At 51.9% G+C, this 25,381-nt stretch overlaps 9 protein-coding genes across 9 annotated transcripts; 6 read left to right on the top strand and 3 right to left on the bottom strand.

Annotated features, from left to right (window-relative positions):
- Window positions 1-366: 366 nt before the first annotated feature.
- On the top strand, window positions 367-1,348 carry PV08_00223 (polyubiquitin; the record flags this gene model as incomplete). The annotated part of the gene is made up of 2 exons (XM_016374589.1): window positions 367-388; window positions 453-1,348. The coding sequence occupies 2 exons, from the start codon at window positions 367-369 to the stop codon at window positions 1,346-1,348; spliced, it is 918 nt and encodes a 305-aa protein (XP_016239865.1).
- Window positions 1,349-1,767: 419 nt separating this feature from the next.
- PV08_00222 (uncharacterized protein) lies at window positions 1,768-4,194 on the top strand (the record flags this gene model as incomplete). The annotated part of the gene is made up of 1 exon (XM_016374588.1): window positions 1,768-4,194. The coding sequence occupies one exon, from the start codon at window positions 1,768-1,770 to the stop codon at window positions 4,192-4,194; it is 2,427 nt and encodes an 808-aa protein (XP_016239864.1).
- A 512-nt stretch (window positions 4,195-4,706) lies between these two features.
- On the bottom strand, window positions 4,707-5,801 carry PV08_00221 (3-demethylubiquinone-9 3-O-methyltransferase; the record flags this gene model as incomplete). Its single annotated transcript, XM_016374587.1, has 1 exon — window positions 4,707-5,801. One exon carries the CDS (start codon window positions 5,799-5,801, stop codon window positions 4,707-4,709), a length of 1,095 nt encoding a protein of 364 aa, XP_016239863.1.
- Window positions 5,802-6,754: 953 nt separating this feature from the next.
- PV08_00220 (potassium/sodium efflux P-type ATPase, fungal-type) lies at window positions 6,755-10,184 on the top strand (the record flags this gene model as incomplete). Its single annotated transcript, XM_016374586.1, has 2 exons — window positions 6,755-6,979; window positions 7,047-10,184. 2 exons carry the CDS (start codon window positions 6,755-6,757, stop codon window positions 10,182-10,184), a joined length of 3,363 nt encoding a protein of 1,120 aa, XP_016239862.1.
- Window positions 10,185-10,783: 599 nt separating this feature from the next.
- PV08_00219 (uncharacterized protein) lies at window positions 10,784-12,211 on the top strand (the record flags this gene model as incomplete). Its single annotated transcript, XM_016374585.1, has 1 exon — window positions 10,784-12,211. One exon carries the CDS (start codon window positions 10,784-10,786, stop codon window positions 12,209-12,211), a length of 1,428 nt encoding a protein of 475 aa, XP_016239861.1.
- A 414-nt stretch (window positions 12,212-12,625) lies between these two features.
- On the top strand, window positions 12,626-14,103 carry PV08_00218 (uncharacterized protein; the record flags this gene model as incomplete). The annotated part of the gene is made up of 2 exons (XM_016374584.1): window positions 12,626-12,843; window positions 12,918-14,103. The coding sequence occupies 2 exons, from the start codon at window positions 12,626-12,628 to the stop codon at window positions 14,101-14,103; spliced, it is 1,404 nt and encodes a 467-aa protein (XP_016239860.1).
- A 1,566-nt stretch (window positions 14,104-15,669) lies between these two features.
- PV08_00217 (OPT family small oligopeptide transporter) lies at window positions 15,670-18,495 on the bottom strand (the record flags this gene model as incomplete). Its single annotated transcript, XM_016374583.1, has 3 exons — window positions 15,670-17,042; window positions 17,095-17,248; window positions 17,296-18,495. The coding sequence occupies 3 exons, from the start codon at window positions 18,493-18,495 to the stop codon at window positions 15,670-15,672; spliced, it is 2,727 nt and encodes a 908-aa protein (XP_016239859.1).
- Window positions 18,496-19,277: 782 nt separating this feature from the next.
- PV08_00216 (uncharacterized protein) lies at window positions 19,278-22,711 on the bottom strand (the record flags this gene model as incomplete). The annotated part of the gene is made up of 2 exons (XM_016374582.1): window positions 19,278-20,368; window positions 20,422-22,711. 2 exons carry the CDS (start codon window positions 22,709-22,711, stop codon window positions 19,278-19,280), a joined length of 3,381 nt encoding a protein of 1,126 aa, XP_016239858.1.
- Window positions 22,712-23,045: 334 nt separating this feature from the next.
- PV08_00215 (uncharacterized protein) lies at window positions 23,046-23,462 on the top strand (the record flags this gene model as incomplete). The annotated part of the gene is made up of 1 exon (XM_016374581.1): window positions 23,046-23,462. One exon carries the CDS (start codon window positions 23,046-23,048, stop codon window positions 23,460-23,462), a length of 417 nt encoding a protein of 138 aa, XP_016239857.1.
- Window positions 23,463-25,381: the final 1,919 nt, after the last annotated feature.

Genomic DNA, 25,381 nt, shown 5'->3' with positions numbered 1-25,381 from the left:
CTAGTCTAATAGTGGTTTAGCGGATTACTGATTATTAAAGCACCGGCTTATCTAAGGCTCTAAGTCGTGTTTTTATTGCCTCACCTGGGCGACTAGTAACCACTCACTAGTCCCAACTAGTCAACTACTGCCTTCTCCAACCTTCCAGGTGACACTTGCCCATTGACACTTGGCGTCACAGCCACCGCCTTTGCCGCCTGCTCTCCTCGTCCTCCTACTTAAGGCTTCCAATCCATCAATCCCTCCATCCTCTCTTCCTATCACCCATAACCCGCAAGATCATCTCCTGAGATTGTCCCAAGTCTCTCTCTCAATTCGTTCTTGATATCTTCAACTTAGTCTACTTCATCTCATTAAACCGCAATCATGCAGATCTTCGTCAAGACTCGTAAGTGACTCACCCCGCCTTGTCCTCTCACGCCACCTGGGTTCATGCTAACATCATCTCACAGTCACCGGAAAGACCATCACCCTTGAGGTCGAATCCAGCGATACCATTGACAACGTCAAGTCCAAGATTCAGGACAAGGAAGGAATTCCTCCTGACCAGCAGCGTCTTATCTTCGCTGGAAAGCAACTTGAAGACGGCCGCACCCTGAGCGACTACAACATCCAGAAAGAGTCCACCCTCCATCTTGTCCTCCGTCTCCGTGGCGGTATGCAAATTTTCGTCAAGACCCTCACCGGCAAGACCATCACCCTCGAGGTTGAATCGTCTGATACCATCGACAATGTAAAGAGCAAGATTCAGGATAAGGAAGGAATTCCTCCCGACCAGCAACGCTTGATCTTTGCAGGCAAGCAACTTGAAGATGGTCGTACCCTCTCAGACTACAACATTCAGAAGGAATCGACCCTTCACCTTGTCCTCCGTCTTCGAGGCGGTATGCAAATCTTTGTCAAGACGCTGACAGGAAAAACCATCACACTCGAAGTCGAATCATCTGACACCATTGACAACGTGAAGAGCAAGATTCAAGACAAGGAGGGTATCCCACCGGACCAGCAACGCTTGATCTTCGCAGGGAAGCAATTAGAAGACGGTCGAACTCTTTCAGACTACAACATCCAGAAGGAATCCACTCTCCATCTCGTCCTGAGATTAAGAGGAGGTATGCAGATCTTTGTCAAGACATTAACTGGAAAGACGATTACACTGGAAGTTGAGTCATCGGATACCATCGACAACGTCAAGAGCAAAATCCAAGACAAGGAGGGCATCCCACCTGACCAACAGCGATTGATCTTTGCAGGCAAACAGTTGGAGGATGGTCGCACGCTCTCTGACTACAACATCCAGAAGGAAAGCACTCTACACTTGGTGCTGAGACTTCGTGGCGGTCAGTAGACATTCACCTTACGACATGATTACGGACGTCCTCTCTTTTAGTTGTATGATATGGAGACTGCAGAGGCAGTGATGACACGACATTTTGCGACTTGCATGCACGATTGAACTTGCTAGCCAAATGAGCAGGCAATGAGCAGTAGATCTAGAGAATGCGAACATACCGTTACCCTTTCTCAACTTGACATTTTCCGAGCCTCCTTGTAGATGTGTTTCGTGCTTAAAACGTTGTGTTGCCCCATCCGCACCGCAGTCGTGGAGATATCGCCACTGATCCGGAAGAAGATTCGATTCCCCGCCACCCGTGGCTGTTGTACTTGTATGTTTATGAATCTTCTCCAATTTAGTCTCAATCACAGTCCAATCCATTCTTCAAACTCCTGCCAATGTGACATTTGCAAACATAATGCCCTGGCGAAATGCCTGACTACTTCTTTCATATCGCCATTGAGCTTTTCACAGATTCTATTTCTCCCACGAAAGAAGACCGGCAAACGCGGCCGCCATACCTCGGTCGATTCTCCAAAGCATTGAAGCCCTTTTCACACCACTCGCGTCATCGCTCCAAAGATCGGAGTTTGCACGTAAACAACAACTCATCCACGCCTCACGCGCCGACTCAAGCATCGCTGGGATCCGGCACCGAGCCTCCAGACATTCCACATTCGCACCCGACAGACCACAGACTTGACAAGATTTTTCTGCAGGGACAAGATATGTCACGTTCGGGAGGAAAGGATCTAGTCCTTACAGAAGACAATGGCATCGGAAAAGGTATTGGAAGTGCAATCTCCGGACACCATCTCAAAGGACGATACCAGCCGTTAGAGGACCCCAACGACGCGGAAGGATGGGGGATCGTGCACCTGTACAGAGACAGCGAAGAGACGTCTGGCCTGTTTGCGGACTCTGCCTACAGATCGAGTGACTTGTGGAGCGATGGTCAGCGCCGCAATCCGCCGTCCGGAAAGCCTCATCCTCCGCCAAAGGACGAAGAATGCACGAGTCTTTGTATCCTGGCTGTGCCTTCGTACATGACCCCCTCAGATTTCCTTTCATGGGTTGGGGAGGATACCAGAAGTGAGGTGAGCCATTTCAGAATGGTCCGCACCGCGCGAGCCAACAGATACATGGTGTTGATGAAGTTCCAACACGGAAAGAAAGCAAGAGAATGGCAGCATGAATGGAACGGCAAGGTTTTCAATAGTATGGAGCCAGAGACCTGCCACGTTGTCTTTCTCAAGTCTGTCGAACTGTTGCAAACATCATCCATGGAGCGCAGCAACGATTTGGGCTCGCCAACTACAAGTTATCCTCGCATGTCCAACGATCCCTTCATCCCAGCTTCGACCACCTCTAAGCCTCTAGCCCCGCGGACACCATCTCTGGTCGAATTGCCTACTTGTCCTGTTTGCCTTGAACGGATGGACGAGACGACGGGCTTGCTCACGATCCCATGCCAACACGTTTTCCACTGTACGTGCCTTGAGAAATGGTCCGGTGGAGGCTGTCCAGTCTGCAGATATACGCATGATGACTTCTCGTCGCGTGTGGGGTCGTCCAAGTTCAAGAGTCTCAAGGGAAACGAATATGAGCCAAACGACGGCCCTCTCGAGTGCGAAGTTTGCCATGTGGACACCAGTCTCTGGCAGTGTCTCATCTGTGGCAAGGTTGGGTGTGGACGATATGAAGGCAAACACGCTTACGCACATTTTGAAGACAGCGGGCACACATTCAGCATGGACCTGGAAAGCAAGAGAGTTTGGGACTATGCAGGTGACGCCTACGTGCATCGAATTATCCAAGATGCAGCCAAGCCAGGCGAGAAGCTCGTTGAACTTCCAGGCAGAAGACGAGAGCCGACCGCACTGGAGGGACAAGAAGATGTCGAGGTGGCCAAGATGGACAATATCGCTTTGGAATACACACATCTGTTGACCAGTCAGCTGGAAAGTCAGCGTGTGTACTTCGAGGAAGTTGTAGAAAGAGCTGTCGATAAAGCATCGCAGGCGAATAAAAATGCCGAGCGTGCCCTGGAGGAATGTCGAAGAGCGACGGACAAGTTACGCACCCTTGAAAACGAGCACGACGTCGTGGCTAAAGGCGTGGTTCCTGAGCTTGAGAGAGAGAAGAACCGCCTCGAAAAACGATGTGTCAAGTTTGAAGAGATGGCTCGATCGTTCAACCAGAAATACCAAGAGGAGAAAACTCTGACGGCGAACCTCATGGAGAGGGTGAAATATCTCGAAGAGACACAGATCGACCATCTGAAACAAACCGTACAACGTCTGGAGGAGGACAATGCCACCAAGGATTTATTAATGGAGGGTCTAAGGGAGGAGCATCGAGATGCGATGATGCAAATCTCGGCGCAGCAGAAGCTCCAAGAAATGGTTGCAAAAGGAGAGTTGGAACAGGAGGATCTCGACGGTGCTATCATCGAAGCTGGACCAGCAAAGAAGGTACCGCCGCGACGAGGCCGTCGAATTGTCAATGGTCAAAGTCGTAATGTCAGTTCCTCAGCAGCTGCGCACTCGCCACATCCGGCGTCTGGTCCACCGCCCTCTGTGGAACCTTCTAACGGGATTCATACTGCATACAACGACATCTTTGGAGAAATATCGGCAAGCAAGGATTGGGATGAGGCAAAAGCCAAGCAGATTATGGAAGAATGCAAGTCCAGACTAGTTGGTGAAGGATTACTGGTTCTCCCGTCCGCCACCGACGGCGATGGCGATGACTCTGACGTTGAAGGTGAGGCTGGGCATGAGGACAGCGCAGAAGGGAAACCAAGGAGCGGAAATGCAAACAAGAAGCGAAAGGGCAAGAAGAAGGCCAAGAAATGAGCTTTTCGGGCTCGTCTGGCTTGTGGAAACACCACTTCGTTGGCTCTTGACTTTGGTATGAAGATCTCTTTTTTGAGTAGTCGGCGTTCATGAGGTATGAGATATGGTGATATCTGGGCTGGACAGGAAGGGCCTGGCACGATACTTGACGACTACGAGATACCCCCGGCATTGCAAACGGAGCGATGCACAGCATTTGGCGTTGTGATGGAGTTTGTACATGTTGGATATATTCCTTTCCATGTTCGTGTCCATGCGGACAGGGCATGCGTCCTCTGTAACAATTATTCATTACCTGAATATGGTGTCAATAAAGCAGTGATTCTTTCTCACGTACACTTTGTACGGTACTCGTACACATTTTTATTATTCTGTAGTATCCCGTTTTTAGTACATATACGAGGTGCCGAGGCGTTGCTTTCAGATGCACGTCGATTCGGGGGATAGAGCATCTCTGGGATCACCACGACAGACAGCGTTTATTCATGGTCATGGGTCATGGGACACGGGATTCAGTCCGCCCTTTTCTTTACGCCGAAGAAATAATTCCCAAACTCTTCGCTCCCATTGACGTTCTTCCAGCCCAGCGCCGGCACGTAGACGACACCCTGCGTGCGAAAGTCCGTCCAGACACCGGCGCGAGAGTCGAAGTAACCCCGGAGCTCGTCCGGGTTGATGTACTGGTTCCAATCGTGGGTGCCGGCGGGCACGACGCCTACCAGCGGTGCTTCCGCGATGACTTTGGTCGTCAGCCACGCCGTGGTGGAGCGCGAGATGGTGCTGCCAATCAGCCAGCCTCCGGGCTTGAGGTGGGCAGAAGCAATGTCGAGAAAGGACGAGGGGTCCGGGATGTGTTCTAGGACTTCGAAGACGGTTATGAAATCGTATTGTTGTTGTTGTTGTTGTTGTTGTTGTTGTTGTTGTTGTTGTTGTTGTTGTTGTTGTTGTTGTTGTTGTTGTTGTTGTTGTTGTTGTTGTTGTTGCTGCTGCTGTTGCTGTTGCTCCCCCTCCTCATCCTCGCTTTCCGTGTATCGGGGCAGATCCTCGATTGCGCAGTTGAGATATGTGAGCTTGGGAGGGGACAGGGCTGGGTCGGATCGCTGATTGGACTTCGCAACCTCGATCACGAGCGGAGTGGGATCGATGGCCGTGACGGAGCGTGTCGAGGGCAGTCGTGCGGCCGAGGACGCAAAGATCCCCCCTCCGCAGCCTATGTCGAGGTACGTGTATTGCTGGTCGGAAGGGGTTGTTGTCGTCGGCGAGAGACAGGCTTTTATAAAGTCATGGCGATGAGGGTTCATGAGGTGGAGGAGCCGCGAAGGGCCGTGGGGATCCCACCATGTCGAGGCCAGTCGGGAGAAATGGTTGACTTCGTTGGGGGACACTGACGACGAGGAGGACGAGGATGATGATGTGGGCGGCGAGTGGTGTGTCGTCGAGTGGTTTCGAAGAAACGGTGGCGTGGTTGCTCCTCCGCCTCTTCTGCTGCGCCATCGTTCAGGATGCGCCCTTCCGAAAAATGGTCGTCGAGGAAGGGAAAGGGCCTTGACAGGGTGGCAGCAGGCAAACTGAGTTCCGAGCCTGCATACTGCTGGCCTGGTACTCATGACTTGACTCCCCTGCTCCTGCTTGTCCCCTCTCCAATTAGGTGCAGAGGCTTGTGTTTGCTTCTTTACGTCTGATACGAAAGTTTTCTTGGAGTCGTACAGATACGGCGAATACGAGGGTGCGACGTCATAAGGCTAGGTCGGGGGCGTCAAGAGCCGATGCGAACTTCAGCCCGGGAACTCGGGATCGACTGCTCGTACCAAGAGTTATTGAAGCTCAGACCCAGACAGTCTAGATAAGGTGAGGCAAATCGCACAGCTGGTGCTCACCCGTTTCACGCAGCGTCTCGGCCAAATCCTGGGCAGGAAGGTTCTCCGGGCGGAACAACGATATGATGCCCAGTACAAAGTATGAGGCCAGATAATCATGGGCGCGGAGTTTCTGGGCGCAGTCTGGGCGTGGCCTTGGCTCCTGTCTTGGCTTCTGTCTTGGCTCTGGGCCTGATTGGGCCGCTGGCTCGGAGCCAGCCTTTTCGCCTTGTCGCGACACGTTATCTTTCTTTTTCGCCTCTTGGTTCCGGCGCAATGCGACAACCCTGCAGTCTTGGCCTCTTCCGCTCCACGAGCAAAGACCTTGGCGAGCCACCGCATGGTCTCAGCCTTTGATGCCAAGGACCCGACATCACTTGATATCTCTTGGCCCTTCCGTGCGGACGCAATGACGGAATTAAACTGCTGGGCCCGCGAAGGCGAGAGTTGCAGTGTCGAGGACGCACATGCCAGTCTATATAAGCAAGCTATGACCCCGCTCGACTCTACGGTCCAAAAGACCAGTCCAAAGCAGGGAATCAATATTGAACTGCACTACCTCTTTGTAGATTTCCAACACGCAAATCTACCCATGTTGTATACCATCGTGGACTAAACAACACATTTCTCAATCTCCGTAAAAGTCTCGTATCGACAATCTATAGCAACAGCACAGTAACAGCATCCACAACTTTTTGCTCAAGATGGGCGGGAAAGGCGAAAGTGCCGAGCAGAACTACCCCAAACAGCCCTTCCTGCTCTCGGTCGATGAGGTCGTCGACCATCTCCAGACCAGAATCGAGTCGGGCTTGGCCAATGCCCAAGTTCAACAGTATCAGGATAAGTATGGACCGAACAAGCTGTCGGGTGACGGCGGCGTCTCCTGGTACTCGATTCTGGGGAAACAGATCTCAAATGCCATGATCTTGGTATGTCAAGCAACCCCAAACCCCCTGCCAAAGCCCTTTTCGCTCTTCGACTGCTAACGAGAATTAGGTTTTGGTGTTGGCAATGGCCCTCTCTTACGGTGTCGAGGATTGGGTGGAAGGAGCCGTCATTACAGCCGTCATCGTTCTCAACGTGCTGATCGGCTTCTACCAGGAATTTCAAGCCGAGAAGAAAATGGACGCTCTTCGGTCCTTATCTTCGCCCTCTGCAGCTGTCGTCCGCGATGGCACCGAAATGACTATTCCTTCGGGAGAGGTCGTACCTGGCGACATCGTCTCCATCAAGACCGGAGATACCGTGCCCGCCGACCTCCGCATGTTTGAAGTCATGAACTTGGAATGCGACGAGGCCATCTTGACAGGAGAGGCTCTCCCAGTCGCTAAAGAGGTTGACTTCGAGGCCAAGCACGGGGCCGCCAAAGAAGATCTTGGACTCGGCGACCGACTGAACATCGCTTATTCATCGTCCACCGTCACCAAGGGCCGCGGTCGTGGTATCGTCGTTTACACCGGTATGTCAACTGCCATTGGAGGGATTGCCGCATCCATGCAGGGAAAAAAACGCAAGCCAAACCGATCCATGTCACGAAAGAAGCACGGCCCTATGCAGCCCGTCAAGGGAGGCGCACTTCGTGTCTGGGACGGTATTGGCAAGTTTCTCGGTCTTACCGAGGGCACTCCTCTTCAAATCAAGCTCAGTAAACTGGCCTACGTCCTGTTCGGTTGCGCACTTCTCCTTGCCATCATTGTCTTTGGAGTCAACGAATTCAACGTCACCAACGAAGTCGCCATCTACGCCATCTCGACCGGTATCGCCATCATTCCTGAATCACTGATTGCCGTCTTGACCATCACAATGGTTGTCGGTATGACGCAGATGAGGAAGAGGAAGGTTGTCGTTCGACAGCTCAGTGCTCTTGAAGCTCTCGGTGGCGTCACAAACATCTGTTCAGACAAGACGGGTACTTTGACCCAAGGTAAAATGGTGACACGCAAAGCTTGGATTCCTGGAGTAGGCATCTACAGTGTCGACAACTCAAGCAATGCATCCGACCCTACCGAAGGTACCATCAGTCTCGGCAAAGCACCCGGCTCCCGCAAGGACGCCGAAGCCGAGCGACAAGCCCGTCAAGAAGCTCTCGACCGCAAGCGAAGTGTAGCCGGTGTTCTCTTCGATGTGCCGCAAGAGAAGTTGCAAAAGGACAATCAAAAGACGGCGCACCCCGAGGAGCCAGTGGCAGTGGAGGATAATCCTGAAGTGACGCCCGAACTCCGAGCTTTCCTCGAGGCCGCTGCTCTCTGCAATCTCGCCACAGTCCGCAAGGTTAACGAAGATGGTACAGAGCAATGGAAGACCACCGGCGACCCCACCGAGATTGCTCTCCAGGTATTCTCCCATCGTTTCGAGCATGGCAAGAAGAAGCTCGAGGAAGAACATGGGTGGACTCAGAAGATGGAATTCCCGTTTGATTCCTCCATCAAGCGCATGACTGTTGTCTACCAAAAACCCAACGAAGACCATTCCACCATTTTCACTAAAGGTGCCGTCGAGCGCATCATCGATCTCTGCACAACCGTCGGTATTGGAGAGCACGAGGAGGAGATCACGCCTGCGCTCAAAGAAAGCATCCTCGAACAAATGACCTTCCTCGCCGAACAAGGACTGCGTGTCCTCGCGCTCGCTCGGAAATTCACTCCCCTGGACATCGCAGAGCATTCGGACATTGATCGTGCCGAAGTCGAAACTGAGCTCACTCTGCTCGGTCTGGCCGGACTATACGACCCACCACGTCTCGAAACCAAAGGGGCCGTTCAGGCATGCACCAATGCTGGTATTACCGTCTCCATGCTCACAGGTGATCACCCGTCCACTGCCACCGCCATTGCCAAGGAAGTCGGCATAATCCCCAGAAACATGGGCCAGCTCGCGCCTGATGTCGCCGCGGCCATCGTCAAGACAGCAACCGAGTTCGACAAAATGACCGACGAGGAAATCGACGCCTTGCCCACCCTGCCGCTCGTGGTCGCTCGTTGTGCTCCAGAAACCAAAGTGCGCATGATCGAAGCCCTCCACCGACGACGCAAATTCGCCGCCATGACGGGCGACGGCGTGAACGATTCTCCCTCGCTCAAGCTCGCAGACGTGGGTATCGCCATGGGTCTCAACGGAAGTGACGTCGCGAAATCTGCGTCCGACATTGTGTTGACGGACGACAACTTTGCGAGTATCGTCAACGCGATCGAGGAAGGACGTAGAATGTTCGACAACATCCAGCGTTTCGTCTTGCACTTGCTGACGTCCAACGTCGGCGAAGTCATCCTGCTCATCTGCGGGTTGGGGTTCAAGGACAGCACGGGACTCAGCGTGTTCCCCCTCTCACCGTTGCAGATTCTGTGGATCAACATGCTCACATCGTCGTTCCCAGCCTTTGGCCTCGGTCGCGAGAAAGCGTCGGCGGACGTCATGGAGCGCCCACCGCACGACAACAAAAAGGGCGTCTTCACTTGGGAACTGATCACCGACATGTTGGTCTATGGCACCATTCAGGGCACGTGCTGCCTGATGACGTTCGTGTTTATCGTCTACGGGCCCGGTCCAGACGGACTAGGCGAGGACTGCAACCGCAAGTACAGCGAGTCTTGCAATGTCGTGTTCCGAGCACGAGCAGCCGTCTTTGCCGAGCTGACCTGGCTCATCTTGATCTCGGCCTGGGAATTCAAGTCTATGCGACGAAGCATGTTCCGGATCAACCCGCACGACACACGCGCGTTCCCCTTCTTCGCAGACATCTGGGAGAACCAGTTCCTGTTCTGGTCCGTCACGATCGCCTTCTTCTCCGTCTTCCCTGCCGTGTACATTCCTGGTTTGAACACGAATGTGTTCAAGCACAAGGGCATCTCGTGGGAATGGGCCCCGGCCATTGTCTGCGTGTTTGTGTTTGTCTCAGGCATGGAAGCCTGGAAGTACGTCAAGCGTGCAATGGGATGGTTCGAGAAGGAGGAGACCGAGGGCATGAAGGCCAGAAGGCACCAGCGCTCGGCATTGAACTTGAGACAGGGCTTCTTCACTATGGCCAGGAGCTTCACCAAGAGCAAGTCGGAAGAGAAGAGGACGCCTAGCTCGCACGACGAAAAGGAGGATTCTTCGAGGGTTGTTTCTATGCCGAGGAGCAGGGAGGTTGTCTGAATGGAAATTTTTGGGTCGGCCTTATCGTCTATAATTCTTAAGGGGCGAATTTATGATCATGGCGTTTGGAATGAAAGAGCTCACCATTCTGGTTGGACGATTATGTTGTATATGTTGAAGATTCGATGATGACAGGACTATCTCTGGTTGAATAGTCTCAGACAAAATAGTAGCTTGGCTTCTTTGATGGTGATGAACTTAATCGAGGACACTACATACTTTGTGACTGAACGGAAACCTTGTCGTGAGACTAGAAGTGGCCGCGAAATCAATGGTCGTCTACGCTTCCCTCATCAACTCGGATGTGCTGAAGGAACAAGATGACTAAGCATGTTCTTGAACTACGACGCGTCGCTGTCGCGCGGGTGTTGGATCGAAGCGGTGAGGCAACAACTAACTAGATTATTATCAAGCCACGTCAAACACCATCAGTCGCCTCTCCGTAGGACAATAGACAGTCGTTAACAGCACGATACTCGTAGCGTCTGTGTATACAATGCAGTCCTGCAGGGATGATGAACCGTCCTGTCGAAGCCAACGGGACAAGATTGACACCATGCCTCGACCAACTCTTTCGCACATGCGTCAAACCAGCCAGTATGGTTCTGAGGATCGAGCATGTCTCTTGGAAGACGCAACGACGTGAATCAAGCAAACCGAATGAGGAGTCCAGACTGTCCGTGTCTGCTACGGCCAGAAAGTCTTCCACTGCAAGGTATCTCCACCTAGTAGTCTCGGATGGCGAGCTTCAGGTCCAGGCTATCTTTGTTCCACTATCGAACGCTCGCAACAGCATCAGCCTACACAACGGCGGCATCATCGTCGTCAGGAAATTCAGCGTCAGAAAAGCTCCCAGGTCCAATGGGCAAGGACATGTGATCTACTTGAGCGTGGAAGAATTTGTATGGATTGGTAGCAAGAGAGAGGCCACCGACGAGGCTGAACTTGAGTCTGAAGGTGGATTCATCCGGGAAGACGTCGACGGAGGGAATCAGCATGCCGTATATCATGGCATAGCAGGCGCGAACATTTACAGAAAGCCTCCCCCTGTACGACTGGCGGAAGCTTCATTCAGCATGGACTCTCCTCGGAATCGAAAGACAGGTGTTACTACTGGAGAATCTACAGGAGTTCGCGCTCCTCCTCAAAGGAGACATGTGCACCAGCAATCAAAACTACGTGAGACCGACACTGCCCCTGACGATGAAGAAGATTCGTTTGATACATTGGCTGTATCACAATCACAGATTGAGAATCGGAGAGAAGCACTCAGACAAATCAGTCAGCACAAGTCTGCCCATACCCCGGCGCATTCGAGTCTCTACTACTACAGCGAAGGAGCCGGTGACAACGAAGACCATGACGACGAGGAGGAGGAGGACCAGGACGAGGAGGAAGAGCCGAAAGAAGGCCCGTTTCCGCCACCTGCTGAAAAGTATGTACCCCTATTTCCATACGTCAAAAGCGGAAACAGAAAGCCGACGCAGACCAATACAGTGACCGACCATAACCCTGCCATGATGGAAAGACCTCTCCACAGCTCAGTCTCACTTCCTATCCATACACTCGCGTCTCTTCTGGACTCGAAGTCCAATCTGCCACGCCGCAGCTACGCATGTTCCGTCCTTGCCGTTATCAGCTGGGTATCGCCTTCGCTCATCTACAAACCAAACACACCGTTCCCACCTAAACGACATATCAAAATCCACGATCAAACCATCAGTGATCGTCAGGCTGGTATCACCGTGGCTGTGTTTGTGGATGCAAAGGACTTCATGCCAGCTATTGGTACGGTTGCCCTGCTCAGGGGCGTGGTCATGCAGAAGTTTGGCGAGGATGTCATTTTGAACAAGTACACTACACATCCAAATCCTCCAGGAACCATTATGGAAAAACCCTGCGATGACAAAGACTGGTTCGTCACCGATGAAAGGATATTGAATGACCTTGGCTTTGATTCGACGTCCTTGAAAACCTGGTGGGACGAAAGAGTGAGGAAGCGAGAGAACAGTGCGAGCCTGAAGTGAAAAGAAGGGACTGTGCTTCAATCACTACTGCATTGCAGAAGTCATCTACATGTGAGAATCCCTCCACAAGAGAGCTCTCTGTGCCTTTCTTTACTTTATGGTTTTGAATTTTGTGAGACTCTTACTTCCCTGGCAGTTACATTTTACTCACTTCACTTTCTCTTTGTATTGAAAAGCCACAAGGGAGAAAAGGTTACCGTCAGTTGTCTAATTTCTTCGTATTTTCAAGTTCCCCCTTCTTCTCTTCCTTCGCCCTATCTCTTCTTCCATAATCACAGAGAAGAGCCACTTTCTGTCAATCACTTCTTCTCTATCGAACGAAAGTCCCATATCAGCGCCCATCTATCTGTCTACTCTGCAAGACCCATCTCATCGCCAACAAGACTGGACAGACCTTTTGATCCTCGCACAATCATGACTCCGAACCCTAATGACGGGGGTTCGGCCGCCCGCAACTCCCGGGCTACAGATTTACGGTTCCGTCTTCGAGAAACTGAGAATAAACGAGAAAAGGTCAATCTGGAGCTACAAAAGATGGACTTCAGAATTCGAAAGCTAGACATCGAGAACGAGATGCTAAACATCGAGAAGCAACTGTCCCAACTTGAGCAAGAGGAAGTTAAAAATACTCGGTGAGTAACGTCGTGATTTTCCCTGAATGTATAAGGGTGAAAGCACGAACTTTGGATTTTAACCCTCGTTCTAGACCACCACCACCACCTACGCCTGCGATCGATAACTTTATCAATGCCACTTCTCAGCAGCAGACATCGACAGCCTCCGAAGAGCTCGGTCCAACGGTCCAGCGAGAGCATATCTCAGTCAACACCAAGTCTGGTGATACAGTTCCAGCCGTCACTCGTTCTCATTCTAAGGCGCCTTCTACACCTAAGACTCGTGTTTCTCCTAGTGTGAACAACCAGAAGCAAACAGCAGAATACTCTGAAGATCGCGGTCCAACGGTCCAACGCGAACATGTCCCAGTCAGAGCCAAGTCTGATGATACAACTCCAGTCACGAATTCTGAGTTCAAGATGTCACCTACACCTACGGCTAATGACTCTACTGGTGCAAAGAATCAGCAGCAGTTAGCAACAAGAACAAAAGATTGCGGTTCAACAGTCCAGCGAGAGCATGTCCCAGTCAATCCAAAGCCTCTTGATCCGACTCCGATCACGAAGACTCATGATTGGGACAACGTCAACTCCCAGCAGCAGCAACAGCAGACAGCCGCAAAGTCAGCAGATCCAGATCCAGCGGTTGACCGGGGCCATCCCCCAATTAACACGGGGTCTATTGGTGCAATTCCAGTAACAGGTCCGGTGCAAACGCACACTGTTGCTGCCTTGCCTGAGCCTAAAAAGGTCCAACGCGGACGTCCGACCACATACCGGCAATTCTTTAGTGATCGTCTAAGACCTACAGAAGCAGGACCGTCGACGAGGGTTACAAACAAAAGAGCTTCAGGTCAAAACATGACTGTTCATGATCACAATCAGACTGCTCGTGCTTCCGCCTCAAGCGCCTCCCAAGAATCTTTGCCAGGCAAGAATGATCACCCAGACCAATCGGCTCCTCAACCGTCGCACAATACGACCTCAGTGCAACCAAACCCCCCTAATCTCCTCGCTTCTTCCACTTCCTCTGCAAAAGAGGGCAAAAAACGAAAAGCACATCTCGATGGCGATAAAGACTACGAGCCTGAAGCTGAGGAACCGCCCTCCAGCAAGACCAAGAGATCCTTCTCCCCGAAGCCAGAAGCCGTGAAGGCCGATGCCGTCGAACTTCAACAGCAACCTGCTACGAGCCGCCGAAGCAAAAGAGCAAAAGCGTACAAACCTCCAGGGACATACACGGTGGGTTTGACGGAGGATTTAAGCTTGTTATACTAATCACCATCGCCACACACGGAGGATTTGATAAGCCGGTCATTTGAATCACCATCGCCGTGAACGAAGTTGTGATTACTTAGGAGACAGACCACTCGGCTGTCTTGAAACGGTTCAGTAGGTTACCTAGGTACTGAAGGCTGAAGAGCACTGAAGGATGAAGAGTACTGAAGACTGAAGAGTACTGAAGAAACAGATAGATACGACTCTGCATTCAGCGTCGAGATAGCTCAAGTATTGAACTTGCTTCAAATCATGACACACCCCTTTCCCACGATACGACAAGCTCATTCCATGATCGATCTTCATCACTCGCCCCCTCTGCATCTTCGGGAGGTGCAATTTCTCTTCGGCAAAGAAACGAGTTTGACGGGTCGAAAGTGACCCAGTTCAGAAATTCTGCACACGCGTATCTCGCTCGACGTTCCCCCTTCTCCGGTTCCAAGTGTACACAACCCTCGACGTTCCTCCTCGAGTCCTACAGTCCTACAGTCCTCGACATCTCTCCTTCCCTAAGTTGGTTCTCCTGGTACTAGGAGATGAAGAATCATACTCGGTGCCGCAAAGTTGCCGAATGAAAGCATCTCACGTCGCATCAACAAGGCTCTGAGTGTCCCTAATTTCCGGCCGCCACACCACTAACTAGTCAGTTGGTTAGGTGGGTGACGACTCGTGAACTCAACCGAGGTCGTGATGGGTGACTCCAACGCACGCGGGTGGTACAAAAAGTTTTGTCTGGTCCCAAAAGTTGCATCTGTGGCCGGGACCACGATACCCAAACAAGGCTGTGCAATTCCAGGGGGCCCCTCCCCCCACGGCGTACGGCCACTTGCCACCACCACCTTTTCCACCTCCTGTACCTACAAGACACTGGATACTAGATACTAGTTAGGGAGTTACTCTTTGGCTGGTCAGACCGTAGACCGCAGACCGTAGCTGGTAGATATCATCGCCGTGGCGCAGTAAGCTACCACACCCATTCGAAGATCCGAGAGATCCTAAAATATAAGATATGTACTTGATACTGCAACAGTGGCCACACTCTGTCCGACGACACGCCGTATACACCAAACACGTCTACCTGCCGCCTGGTAGGTACTCGGAACTCCAGACTGTCTCAGATACATGTAGACAGACATGTCTACAGGTATTTGTTTATAAGGTACCCTTCAAATCATTTACCTTTTCAAATTCAAATACCCACGTCGTGTCGAGATTCTGTCTACTTGGGACTTTGTAAATTGTAATTCTCATCTACTTACTGATAGATCATCATTGGATTCAATTGTCGTCGTCGTTATCATCATCATCATCATCGTCGTCGTCCTCATCAGAATCTTTGGTGTCACTCGGTTCTGCTTCTTCATTCAACCTCGTCATCGCTGGTATATGTGTCGTCGTTACTCAGACTACGACATCTGACTCACATGACACACCCATTCACAGGTGCATCATACACTAGCAGTGCCCTCGGTGCCATTCGTGCATCGACCAAGGAAGAACACATGGTCCAAGAAGTGTCCAACGCACGTTCCGGCGGGATTTAGCAACTTCAAGCACTAATCCATATCACTGCCCGAACTTCTCCCCTTGACCCAACTTCAACCATGGACATGCTTTCCAGTCACAGCCCTGCTTGTAAATCTCGGTACCCCACCACTTGAAGCCATCCATCACACCGGGATACACAAACCCGAAGAAGACGACGACAAGGGAAAAGGCCAATCCCGAATCCAACGCCGCAGACATGGTCATGGTGTATTTTCCCCACCACGCCGGGGCACGACGTTTCATGACGTGATTGAAAGCAAAACACACCACTCCCCAGATTGAGAAGTTGAGCCCAGTCGCAGGTGGGATCCAACTCAGACTGCCAAACAGGACCGGGAAGTTGATCTTGCGCCATATCGTCTTCTTCTTGCCGCGGCCCATGAGCCACACAATAACTGGAGCAATGGCGCCAACCAAGAACGCCCACACCAAAGGCCTGTACAATGCACCGGGTCCAAAGAACCGCTGAGGACCGACTACTCCCCATAGTATGCTGCCGTTGAAATGTACCCGGGCAATAGGACAATTGAATCCGTTGATCGCCTGCGGAGTGCATATCCCAGGAATGTTGGTAAACATCCAGTTTAGGACGCCAATCTGTACCAGACTCGAGACCAGCGTGGCAACCATCTGGACTTTGAACAACAGTTTCGGGGGGATCTTCATGTAATGGCCCAGTTTCAGGTCGGAGGAAAACTTGATGCCTTGGGCAGAGCTAATATAGCAGTACGTCACAAACACCATGTTGGCAACGGGACGCCCAGGAAACACCATGCCGCAGATGAGCTGGCAGATCAAGTATAGGCTGCTGTGTTGATTTGTGATGGCCATGACAATGCCCACTGGAATGAACAAAACGGTGGTGATCCCGAGCGCCATCAGCAAACCGTACCAAGGCAGGTGAACTGGATAATACTCGACGACGAATATACCCACGACTAGCATCACCACAAAGGTGAGTGCATACCATACCATTGGGACATCTTCGTATCGTCTCATGAGTCGATTGTGAACATCCTCACCTCCGGCTCTGATCGTTTGACTACTGACCCTGCGTAGGCTGTATTCACGATCTGGATTCGGAAGGGCCTGGTACCCGATGCCCGCCTTTTCTTGTTTTTCATTGAACGCTTGTTGTGACTGACGCCAGATATCACGACCGTGCCAGCACGTCGTATGGGTCAGAAGTGCGGAAAGTGAGGCAAATTGTACTCCGTAGGAGAGTACGTAGGTTATGGGAAGGTAGACTTTGGAGTAGTTGTCATACGCCTCCTTATCGAACAGGAAGTCCGGGGTAAGAATCTTGCTGACATCGTAGGGTTTGCCGGTATTGTCAAAGACGGCCGAGGAGAGTATAGGGAGGTATCCTGAGAAAAGAACATTTTTGTAGTCTTTTTCATTCCGTTAGCGCACCTTCAACCCCTCGACTAGAACACAACATACATAGGATAGGTGCTGCGATCCACATGACTAGTACCAAGCCTCCTACCACGTTGGCGGCTGCCCACCACGGGGTCAAGAGCGGTGAGCCGATATAGGCGATCTGAGCCCAGTCAAAGGTCATGGGGAAAAGGCCCAGTCCAGAAGCGACACCGAACTAAGATGGTTAGTGGTTGAGAGCTTTGCGGCGACGAAATTGCTTACTAGATTCGAGACAACCACATTCTTTGGTGCAAACCATGTAACGACGCTGAAGTAACTCAATGCTGGAAATAAGAGCCCGGGTAGGAAATACCACGCAAATGCTGCTGCCCAAACATAAATGAAAAAGCGATATCGTGAGATTCCCCATCCGTTCGCTGGCTTATTTTCATCCTTGTGCATTGTTGTAAACATGGCGGTCGACATTAAAGTGCCCGGCCAGATCATTGCGGCGGGTCTAACAAGAAATCTCCTCGTGAGTCCAGCAAATGCATACCCCAGTATTTGGGTAGAAATGGTGAGCAGAAGTTGATAGAGAATGGGAACCTCCTGCTTGTAGAACTTGTGCTGCTCGACAATGACATCGGTTGCGAATGCGAAACCAAACGACACGTTGCTGCAAATGTACACACAAGCATGTTCTTTCTCATTCCAGCGTCCTTGAGCGAGCCAAGACCGTATTCGCTGGCCGCGCGACTGTGAAAAGACACCGTCTTTGGCCTGGAGTGTTCCATTGACGAAAATCTCGTCAGGGTCGGAGCTTCGTTTCAGAAGCAAATCCCATAGTTTGCCCATAGGGTGGACCAGGACCAGCGCAATGACTGGAGTTATAGCAACGCTAGGATAACGCAGGGAAAAGAATAAATTGGTCGCCGATCCCGCTATTGCGAAAAACAACGACAAAATCCACATGCGAGGTGTATTGATAGACAAGGACGCATTGTCCGTCGCCGGGACTGAGGCTCGTACTTCAGGATAGGGAGAATTGTCAGGAGGATCGTCCTCCGCGGCCACGTCGCCCTCTTCATCGTCGTCCGAGGTTGCGTTTTCAGGGGTACTGTCGGGCGACGATTCTCCTTTACCAGCGCCAATGAGTCCACTGACTCCGAAGGATGTCTTTGAATCCAGGCCCATTCCGATATCGCTGGCTGAAGAAGAGTGCCTCCGCCGTGTCCGCGGCCACTCTGTACTGCGATACCGTCGTCGAGCATCCGCAAAATGTGCATGGTTGCTCTGGGAATCGTGTTCTGACTGTACCCGTTTCCCACGACTCTTACTGCTCCGTGGCTGAAGGTGGCCATTCTCTTCGTCGTCCGAGATCGAATTCGACCTCGACCGTGCTTCTAAGAGAGGTACGGCGCCATACGAGCCGGTGCCCAGAGCGGGAGAGGAGCGGATGAGCAAGAGAGGGCTTCTCGACATGATAGCGTGCCAGACGCGTGACGCTAGGCCGCGAGGTTCGTGGTCTTGCAGAGGAGGGGTCACCGACAAAGGTGGGAAGGGTTCGTGGAGATCAGAACCATGCAAGATACGAGGTGTGGTGCTTCGCCGATCCGTGTTTGATGATGGTTCAGGCGCATCTTGCTCTGCGCCTTGGAGAGAGTGAGAGTGTTGGAGGCGGGAGAGGGCAATGTCTCGGTCGGAAGAGGGTCGGTGGGAGACAGGTGAACGTTGCGGAGCGAAGCCTGGGAGCATAGCATGATTTTAGGAAGCTCAAGATGCGTCACGAAACATGGGCGCTGGTGTGGAACAAAACGAGGACGAGGCGCAGGGCCGTGGGATGTAGAGCCAATACAGCCCACTCTCTGACACCAATTATCTGATAAGATGCGATCAAAATTTGCACTTGGCTGCCCCCAGCGCCTATCACAGCAAGCCACAACACCGCGGTGGACACTGTCAAACGAACGAGGGAAGCCGACGCCGGACGGGCGACGATCTTGAGGAGAGACGGATACGAAGCAGTCAGTAACTTACTGTACCTCTGGGTGCAGCCATCTCTAAACAGCTCATCACCTGCATGTCCTTTTCCCAACACATCGCCATCGAACCCTTCCCCAAGACACGCTGTGATCAGTTGATCAGGTCGCAACACTACTCCATAGGTATTGATACAGAAATACCTGAAGTGGCTCCCGCAGCCGAGCACCATCTTGATTCTTCTTGTCAGTCATCTATGGAGCGCTTGACCCATCACCGTCTCTTCAATATGCCCCGACATCTCCTCCAGCTCGGGTCAACATATCATAGACACGCCCCGACAGCTTGTATTTGACCAGCCCGGCAAACACCATCAGATCTTTCGCCATGTTACTTAGCTGATCCTTCATCACGTCCGTATCACCTGCATAACCAGCTTCCCATCTTCCATTTCGTAGAATGTTCTCCCTCTCCCCTCCTATCGCTCGCACTGCCCAGACCACACTGATGCCAGCACACCGGGCAAGCACTTGGGGCAGTTGAGCGAAAGAATCAGCCGCAGCACGAATCTCTGCGATCTTGCCGTTGGCCCGTAGTGGCAGAATATTAAGATCATTGAGTTCCTCTAGCGCTGTCATGAATCTTGGTGGTTGCGCCTCAAGATTGGCCCGGACGGACAACAACCGAAGGAGGACTCCACAGACCTCTCGATTGCTGGCTGATATCTTGTTGTAATAGAGCGCATTGTCGTTATAGAGGGAGATCATATTGCGAGCTAGATCCACGGGAGACGAGGTAGATTGGGTCAATGACAGGGACGACTGAGGACCATTGCCTTGAGTGCTGGCTGATTCACTCTGTCCATCGGCTCTTCGTGGTTTGAGTGGCTGCAACTGTATAGGCGACTCCCCGAGATCCAAAGAAACTGCATCTGCGAGGGCGCGATTGAGCACCGTGACAACATTGTCATAGTCTTCGCACAAGTGATACAGCAGCACCGCGTCAGAAATTTGTCCTCGCTGATCTGCAATTGCTGCAGATTGGCTCGTGATCGATCGCAAAAACTCGTCGCGAGAGTCGAGATGGATCAATTTGGCACGCAACTCAATCGCCCCTGGGATTCTCGTTCCATCACTTCGAATATCGCCAAGCAGTTTGGCAAATTCCCGAGTCTCCAGGCACAGTTCCCGTAAGCACTCATGGCAAGCATTGGTATGGACCAGTCCTAGACTTGCAGGCTTAAGGTCGGAGTTAAGACAGAGCAAAGCAAGGTAGTCGACAGCAGCAACGGGCAAGGCCGTCCGGAAGGTACCAGTGTAGTATGCCACAAGTGGTACGAAGTTAATTTGCGGTAATTGCGTGGTCGAATATGTCACTGCAAGATCGTCAATATGCTTGTGGTGATAGCAAAGGAGGAGAGAGACTTACAAAGCTCGTTGCCTGCAACAGAGAAGTCCGAGACTCTGAGTAGGCCATAGTATGCAAGGGCGATGGCGAGATGGACCGCACTGGTAGGATTGAAACTGTGCAGGTATTCGACTGCTTGCTCGAACATACCGGCGAGAACCTGCATGAGCAGGAACGTACCATACGCACTTGAGCCTTCGACCTGGGTCTTCTGGAAGTGCTTTTGACCAATCTCGGCCACGGTCTCCCGAATCTGATCCAACCCAAAGATCTCTCCAGCCAACTCTTCACTTCGACCTGTTTCCCGAGCAAGGCTGAACTGCAGCCACAACCAGTCCTCGACGCCTTGACCAATGGCTTCCAAGTTTCTCGTCGTCAGGTCGCAACGACCGATCACTTTATAACAAGCTACCTTGTATGGATCAACAGTATTCTTTGGAGCCAGCTTGGTCAGCTTCTGGTATTCATTGTCGATCATGTTTTGTACCCCCTTGGGCAAGCGTCGGTCTGGACCATCTGCGTAGGCCGTCACATATGAGATGACTCTTCGGTCCATGGATTGGAAAGCAGGGTCGTTTTTCACATAATCTGCCGCTTCCTTTATACACCCACTTCTCAACAGGTAAAAGATGAGCGCCCAACAATAGTCGCCGTTCTCACCCCCGATCTGTTGCAGCTCTGCTCCATCAGGGACGAGATCTCTTCGAATAGCGCGTATCCGAATATAAGCACGGACGATGTTCAACACGGATGGTTGGCCCCCTAATGCAGCTTCGCGAGGATTTTTGTCGACGAGCGATCTCAAGTCCCGCCAAAACGCTTTTTCCAAATAACTACGTGAACCTTCCAAGGTTTGTTTCTTCAGCTTCAGGTACAGGACATCCTCCTTTTCGTCGAGATAGGCATCCATGAATTGTCGCTCTTTTAGAAGCGTTTTCCCTTCTCTGGTAATTTCGCGTAATGCATGGTAAGCATCGATTAGTTGTCGAGGGCTGTCTCCAGGGTTTTCATTCTCTGCCTCGGCGAATTTCTGTAAGATTGGGTAGCTCTGGTCCTGTAATCGCGCATGGTTAAGCTGCTGAACTTTTTCAATGAATGATCGTTCCTTTTCGCGTAGATCGCGTAAGCTCTGCCCCTTAGTCAGGCCAAAAGCGGTCGAAACAGGCCCATCACTCTTAAAGAAGGACGTTGTCCCCAAACCAGAGCCAGGAGTGCCGATAATAGATTTGTCGATCGCGGACCGTCCAAAGACGCTCCTGACAGTCTTTGAGGCTCCCACCGACCCTGTCCTCCCTCCTTTGGCAGATCTGCCGAAGCCGCCTCCCCGAGATTCCGTAGCATCACCACCGGAGTCTGGGAGTGCGAGTCCAAAGTGCTGCATGATTCTCATCTTTTGCTCTTCGAAGTCGACGCCCAGACTTTCCTCGATGAAATTGCCCACTTCACGATACACTCGATCCATGCTTTCCCGCAGCATTACATCACGTCCCTTAACCCGAACATCTCGAAGGTAGGCACTTGACTCTTCAGCAAAACTTGGTGTAACATTTCGCGGTGCTGACAGGGTTTCGTCGGGACCCAAAGACTGAAAATCTTTGTAGGCTTGACCAGGGGATATTCCAGAGCCCGCAAGCAAGTAATGTGCCCGACTGTCGGTAAGGGTGTCTGCCGGTCTTGAACCACGCTGCCTCAATTCCTGCGCACGTCTAGCCAAATCCCCCAAATCCATGTCGAGCCCGGATAATTGACCCAAGCCAGGGTTACCCTCGGTTTTTAATTTTGGTTTTTTCTTCTGTCTTTCCAGTAAACTACTGAAGTAGGCGGCATCTCGTGTTTGTGTCGCAGGAGCATCTGATTGTTGTTGTTGAGTCGCGGGTGGAGCGGCAGCTGTAGACTGTTGTCCGGTCGTTGAGGCACCGAAAAGTGACGTCCCAGAGGCAGGTTGCTGAGTTGTAGATGCTGCGGCTCCGAACAGACCAGTGGAAGGCGCGGCGGTAGTGGTGGTAGAGCCGAACATACCTGTTGATGGCGCAGCGGAAGTAGTAGTGCTGGGACCGAAGGAAAACGAGGGAGCAGACGTCTTTGGAGGAGCGCCTAGACTGAATATGCCGCCGGACGCATTGCTCGTATTGTTTGTTGTAGTGTTGGTGTTTAGACTAGGGAAACTGAACGGTTGCGATGTTGATTGCGAGGTGGAGGCATCAAAGATTGATTTTCGTTTGCCCTGGGCATCGGTGGTACCTGTGTTTAGGTTCAGACCAGAGAAGAGGTTGCTGGAGCCTCCTTGGCTCGAGGCAGGTTGGCCAAACATATTGGCTGATCAAATGAGGCTGCTCTCAACCAGTCCTCAATCCATGGTCCTTCAACAAGCGCAATTGAGATCCCAGCGCGTACATACTTCGTACCGTTCCCAAGTTTTGGGGAACGCGTTGGCTTGGCGAGTTGGCGCCGCTTTAGTGCAGTACATCAAAGCTCTATTGAAGTCAGACAGGCCAGGTCGCCCTCGCTGCTTTAAGTTCTTAACGCATGCTCATAGTTTGCGGCAATGCAATTCCGTTCGTCTCTTCAGTTGTAATTCTACGACAGTACCAATGATCCCCGTATCTCTCCTTCACCCTTGATCATCGTCACAATATATCCAGACAATGCCCGTTTTTCCGTCAAAACCTTTCCGCAGGAGTCAAACTCAAGCACAAGACCTAGGGGAGCGTATTGCCGCATCGTATCGAAATAAAGTTGCACGAAATCCATTTCTCTTCTTTGGACTCCCTTTTATTGCCCTTATGGTTTCTGCCTCTTTTCTCCTCACTCCTGCGACGGCACTGCGATATGAGAGTTACGACCGAAAGCACAAGCAAATGACGGATGAAGAGGTCATGGAATTAGGGCTCAAAGGACCGTCTGGCAAAGGGGGTCTCACATATAATCCTCGAAGGAGGAAGTTGGTAAAAGGCGAGCTGAACGAAAGAGACGAGTACTACAGGCTTATGGCGAAGGACCTCGATAACTGGGAGCAGAAACGCGTGGAACGTTGGAAGGGCGAGCCAGATGGAAGGCTATGACGCCTGCGTCCTTTCCATCGTCAAAAAAGGACTGAAGCAGAGGCCGCACGCTATTCTCGACTGGAGCTGCCATCAGTGGCCAGAAGCAACATCTACGAGTGCAGATCGCGACTGTTAGGCACACGGAAGCTTCAGTCCGCGAAGACCACAGCTTATAGCTCTCGACGAAAGTAAGAGCCTAGAACAACTGGCCTCTCCTACCTACGGCGGCCGAAAATCTAGGACTATTGGGCCTTCGCCTCTCGGCAATTGGGGCCGCAAGCCTTAGGGTTAACCCCCGCGCCCAGGATTGCATCTCCTACTCCAAAGTCGCACGAGTCTGTGACAACGGCAGCTAAAATACTCGGGCTGCAGCGTGATCTTCAAGTATCACCAGAACCCGAGAGATACGTCATTGAGAATCAAAGAAAACGGCTCGCGGGTCTAACTTGATAGAATACCGGAGCAGGTCAATAGACGATACAAGGTGCTCCAAGCGACGCTGATCTACCAGAAAAGCGCCCTTGAGTGAGAAATGCTGCTGAGTGAGAGTTGCGCTAGAGTCAAGCTGCATGATAACTGAGGTCTAGACCTTTTCCCATGCATGCTGTGAGCAATCACGGTGCAAGATGACGCCATTGCTGGTATTGGCGAGGTATACGGCGTCCACCGGATGGTGCATGGAGGAGTAGCGGCAGGCGGATTAGACTTGAGCCGCAACCATCAGCAATAAGAATGTGCTGCGGTGACGAGAAGGGTTTGGGGCACATCCACCCGCCTGAGACCACGGCAAACGCCGGTGGCACAAATGGCCAGAAGGACGGGGAGTCCCTCACCACTGGGACAGTAAATCATCCGGTTGCTCGAGCTCCCTCCCTGGACCGAATTTTCCACCGCCCCTTGTCTCGGGTCTACCGTACAACGATCAGCAAAGCGAATGGTGGGATCCGTGAGGTTGGGGTGCGGACGGCATTGACCCCATTGGGTTATGAAACTGCCGTGATTGGGTTGACGACTGGTTATCGGGTGCACAAGGTAGTCAATGCTCACTCGGTCAACGAAGGGACAATCCACTCTTCCTGGCCTCGCATGGCGCATGGATTCTAGCCGAGAGAGAAAGTGGCATGAGCCGAAGGGAGTTCTGATGTTCGCTTACGAAGTTACGATGGATTGTCCAATGCCACGCGTTTGACGTGCAGTAGCGAGGATAATGGCGTGGAAATTATGCTGCAGCATTGTTACCGTACTGGAGAGACAGTCGTTGTAAATTGTACTCGTAACAGATAAAATCCTATGATTCTGTACACTCGCACCGTCGATTGTCCAAGTAGGGGGTAGGTGTTGGGTTCCCAATCACGCTCCAATGCCGGTTTCGGAGACGTGAATGATGCCGCTGTCTCTAGGCGGGTCGACGGTCGTTATTGACCCCTTAGGGATGCCTTGCAGCCTGGAATCGATAGCTCTGGCTTGGACGGGGAGACCCTTGAAGCGCAGGGAGCCAGCAGAGAGGGGGAGAGCGCTGACCCAGTCCCCCCTCTGGACCCTGCGAAAGTTGGTCAGATGCAGCCGCCGGTGCTGTAGATACCAGGCAATAACGCTCGTATTCGGAATGCTGCAGTGCAGATCTGTTATTCTGGGAGATCCCTAGCCGAAGACCCTGCGCCTGGCTTTGCCTCTGTGTGGGAATGTCATCTGGCCTCGCGCTCAGCTCACAGGCAAGCGATAAGGAGCAGACCACCAACAACTGTTGACTCCCGCCGAAAGAATGACTCTTTTTTTGCTTTTTGCTGCGTCCCGTGAGTGGAAATGACATACGGGGAGCACGAGCAAAGTCAGAACAGCCACCCGGCAGCCTCACGCTCGATTAAGGGCCCGTCGACGTCATTCTGCTCGCTAAGAGAAGAAATTGGCTCAAGACTATTATCAATCGGTGATTTTGG

This window comes from Exophiala spinifera (assembly GCF_000836115.1).
Source record: "Exophiala spinifera strain CBS 89968 unplaced genomic scaffold supercont1.1, whole genome shotgun sequence".
NCBI lineage: Eukaryota > Fungi > Ascomycota > Eurotiomycetes > Chaetothyriales > Herpotrichiellaceae > Exophiala > Exophiala spinifera.
Note: the sequence above shows the minus strand (reverse complement) of the source record. Positions and strands in the feature narration are given on the sequence as shown.